Source organism: Triticum aestivum, chromosome 1A (genome assembly GCF_018294505.1).
Source record: "Triticum aestivum cultivar Chinese Spring chromosome 1A, IWGSC CS RefSeq v2.1, whole genome shotgun sequence".
NCBI classification, from domain to species: domain Eukaryota; kingdom Viridiplantae; phylum Streptophyta; class Magnoliopsida; order Poales; family Poaceae; genus Triticum; species Triticum aestivum.
The window spans coordinates 375,530,158-375,531,675 of NC_057794.1; the positions used below are offsets into that span (position 1 = coordinate 375,530,158).

At 53.8% G+C, this 1,518-nt stretch overlaps 1 protein-coding gene across 1 annotated transcript; it reads left to right on the forward strand.

The window, feature by feature from the left end:
* The first annotated feature begins 256 nt into the window (after nucleotides 1-256).
* On the forward strand, nucleotides 257-1,227 carry LOC123133416 (putative glycine-rich cell wall structural protein 1). The gene has a single exon (XM_044552930.1). The coding sequence runs from the start codon at nucleotides 286-288 to the stop codon at nucleotides 955-957; it is 672 nt and encodes a 223-aa protein (XP_044408865.1). The 5' UTR covers nucleotides 257-285; the 3' UTR covers nucleotides 958-1,227.
* Nucleotides 1,228-1,518: the final 291 nt, after the last annotated feature.

The window sequence follows — 1,518 nt, forward strand, 5'->3', positions numbered from 1 at the left end:
CCAAAATTTCACCGCTGTCACCCACGATGTGCACGCAGTGCCTGCCAAGGTTCAAGCAGAAACCAAACCAGTGCACCTAGCCCACGGGTTGAAACAGGCCTGCCCTATCGTGGATCCACGCATGTGCCATCCTATCACGGACTCCTGTCCCATTCCGCCCATCTCCCGAAGAATACCACCATTGTCTCTCGTGGCGACCTCTATATAACGCCAAGACCTAATAGCCAGACTCACACACTCGCAGTAGCTAGCTAGGTGCTTGACCTACTACTGCTCGTGACCAATATGGCGTCCAAGGTATCGGCTTCATGTGGCCTCTTCCTTGCCCTTAACCTCCTCTTGTTTGCAGTGACCAGTGCCTGCCCAAGCTGCGGCGACTCGGGCAACAATGGTGGCCACGGGAGCAGCGGCGGCGGGAGAGGTGGTGGCGGTGGAGGTGGCAGCGGCGGAGGAGGGCATGGAGGCGGGGGTGGCGGAGGCCATGGAGGCGGCGGCGGCGGATATGGAGGCGGAAGCGGTGGAGGAAGTAGCGGTGGTGGGATCATTGGCGGCGGTCCAGGTGGTGGCATCATCGGCGGGGTCCCTGGTGGCGGGATCATCGGCGGCGGGAGCGGTGGTGGTGGAAGTGGCGGCGGCGGTGGTGGCGGTGGCGGGTATGGAGGAGGAGGCGGCGGCGGGACGAGCGGGTGGTACGGCAAGTGCCCGACGGACGCGCTGAAGCTGCACGTGTGCGCCAATGTGCTGGATCTGATCAAGGCGAAGGTGGGCGTGCCTCCGTTGAACGACCGGTGCTGCCCGCTGCTCAACGGGCTCGTCGACCTGGACGCTGCCATCTGCCTCTGCACCGCCATCAAGGCCGACGTGCTAGGCATCCACATCAACCTTCCCATCCACCTCAGCCTCATCCTCAACTTCTGCGGCAAGGGCGTCCCGACCGGCTTCATGTGCCCTAACTAATCCCGGCGATACTATTGAGTTCGCGCGTATGATCTCCCACAAAGAAAAGGAGACACGAGAGGTCACGTCCACGCATGCATGCATGATCTCGACGAAGTGCATGCATGCGTTCAATAATCAAAAATTGTTGCTTTGGTTTAGTTGTTTTATATTTATTTTTAACGTGCGAGTCGTAGCTTGTGGTAGTGACCATTGCATTTTGTTTTGCATGGAATGTGTCCGTTTGTAGTTGGTGTTGGTGTTGTTACATTATCTTTCCCTAATTATTGATTTGAAAGATGCATAGCATCTAATGAATTTGATTTAGTATTCAGTTTTGCTACCAAGATACAACATAGTAACATGTGATTGTTGGATCCGAGTCAAGGGAAATTTGACCAAATTGCAATCCATTGTCTTTGTTCTTAGACCTTCTATTTCTCTATGTTACGAAACCCCCAAGTCTCATCTTCAATTGCAGTTCAATTACAATGTCACATCATTTTAATAGTTACAAGACATCACATGATACTTGCTTATGATACTACAATGGAAGAGGTCTTAGGCTAACTCGTTGTACCA

What these genes read in the sequence shown, in the direction of transcription:
- LOC123133416 (XM_044552930.1), top strand. Translation starts at nt 286, where the DNA reads ATGGCGTCCAAGGTATCGGCTTCATGTGGCCTCTTCCTTGCCCTTAAC.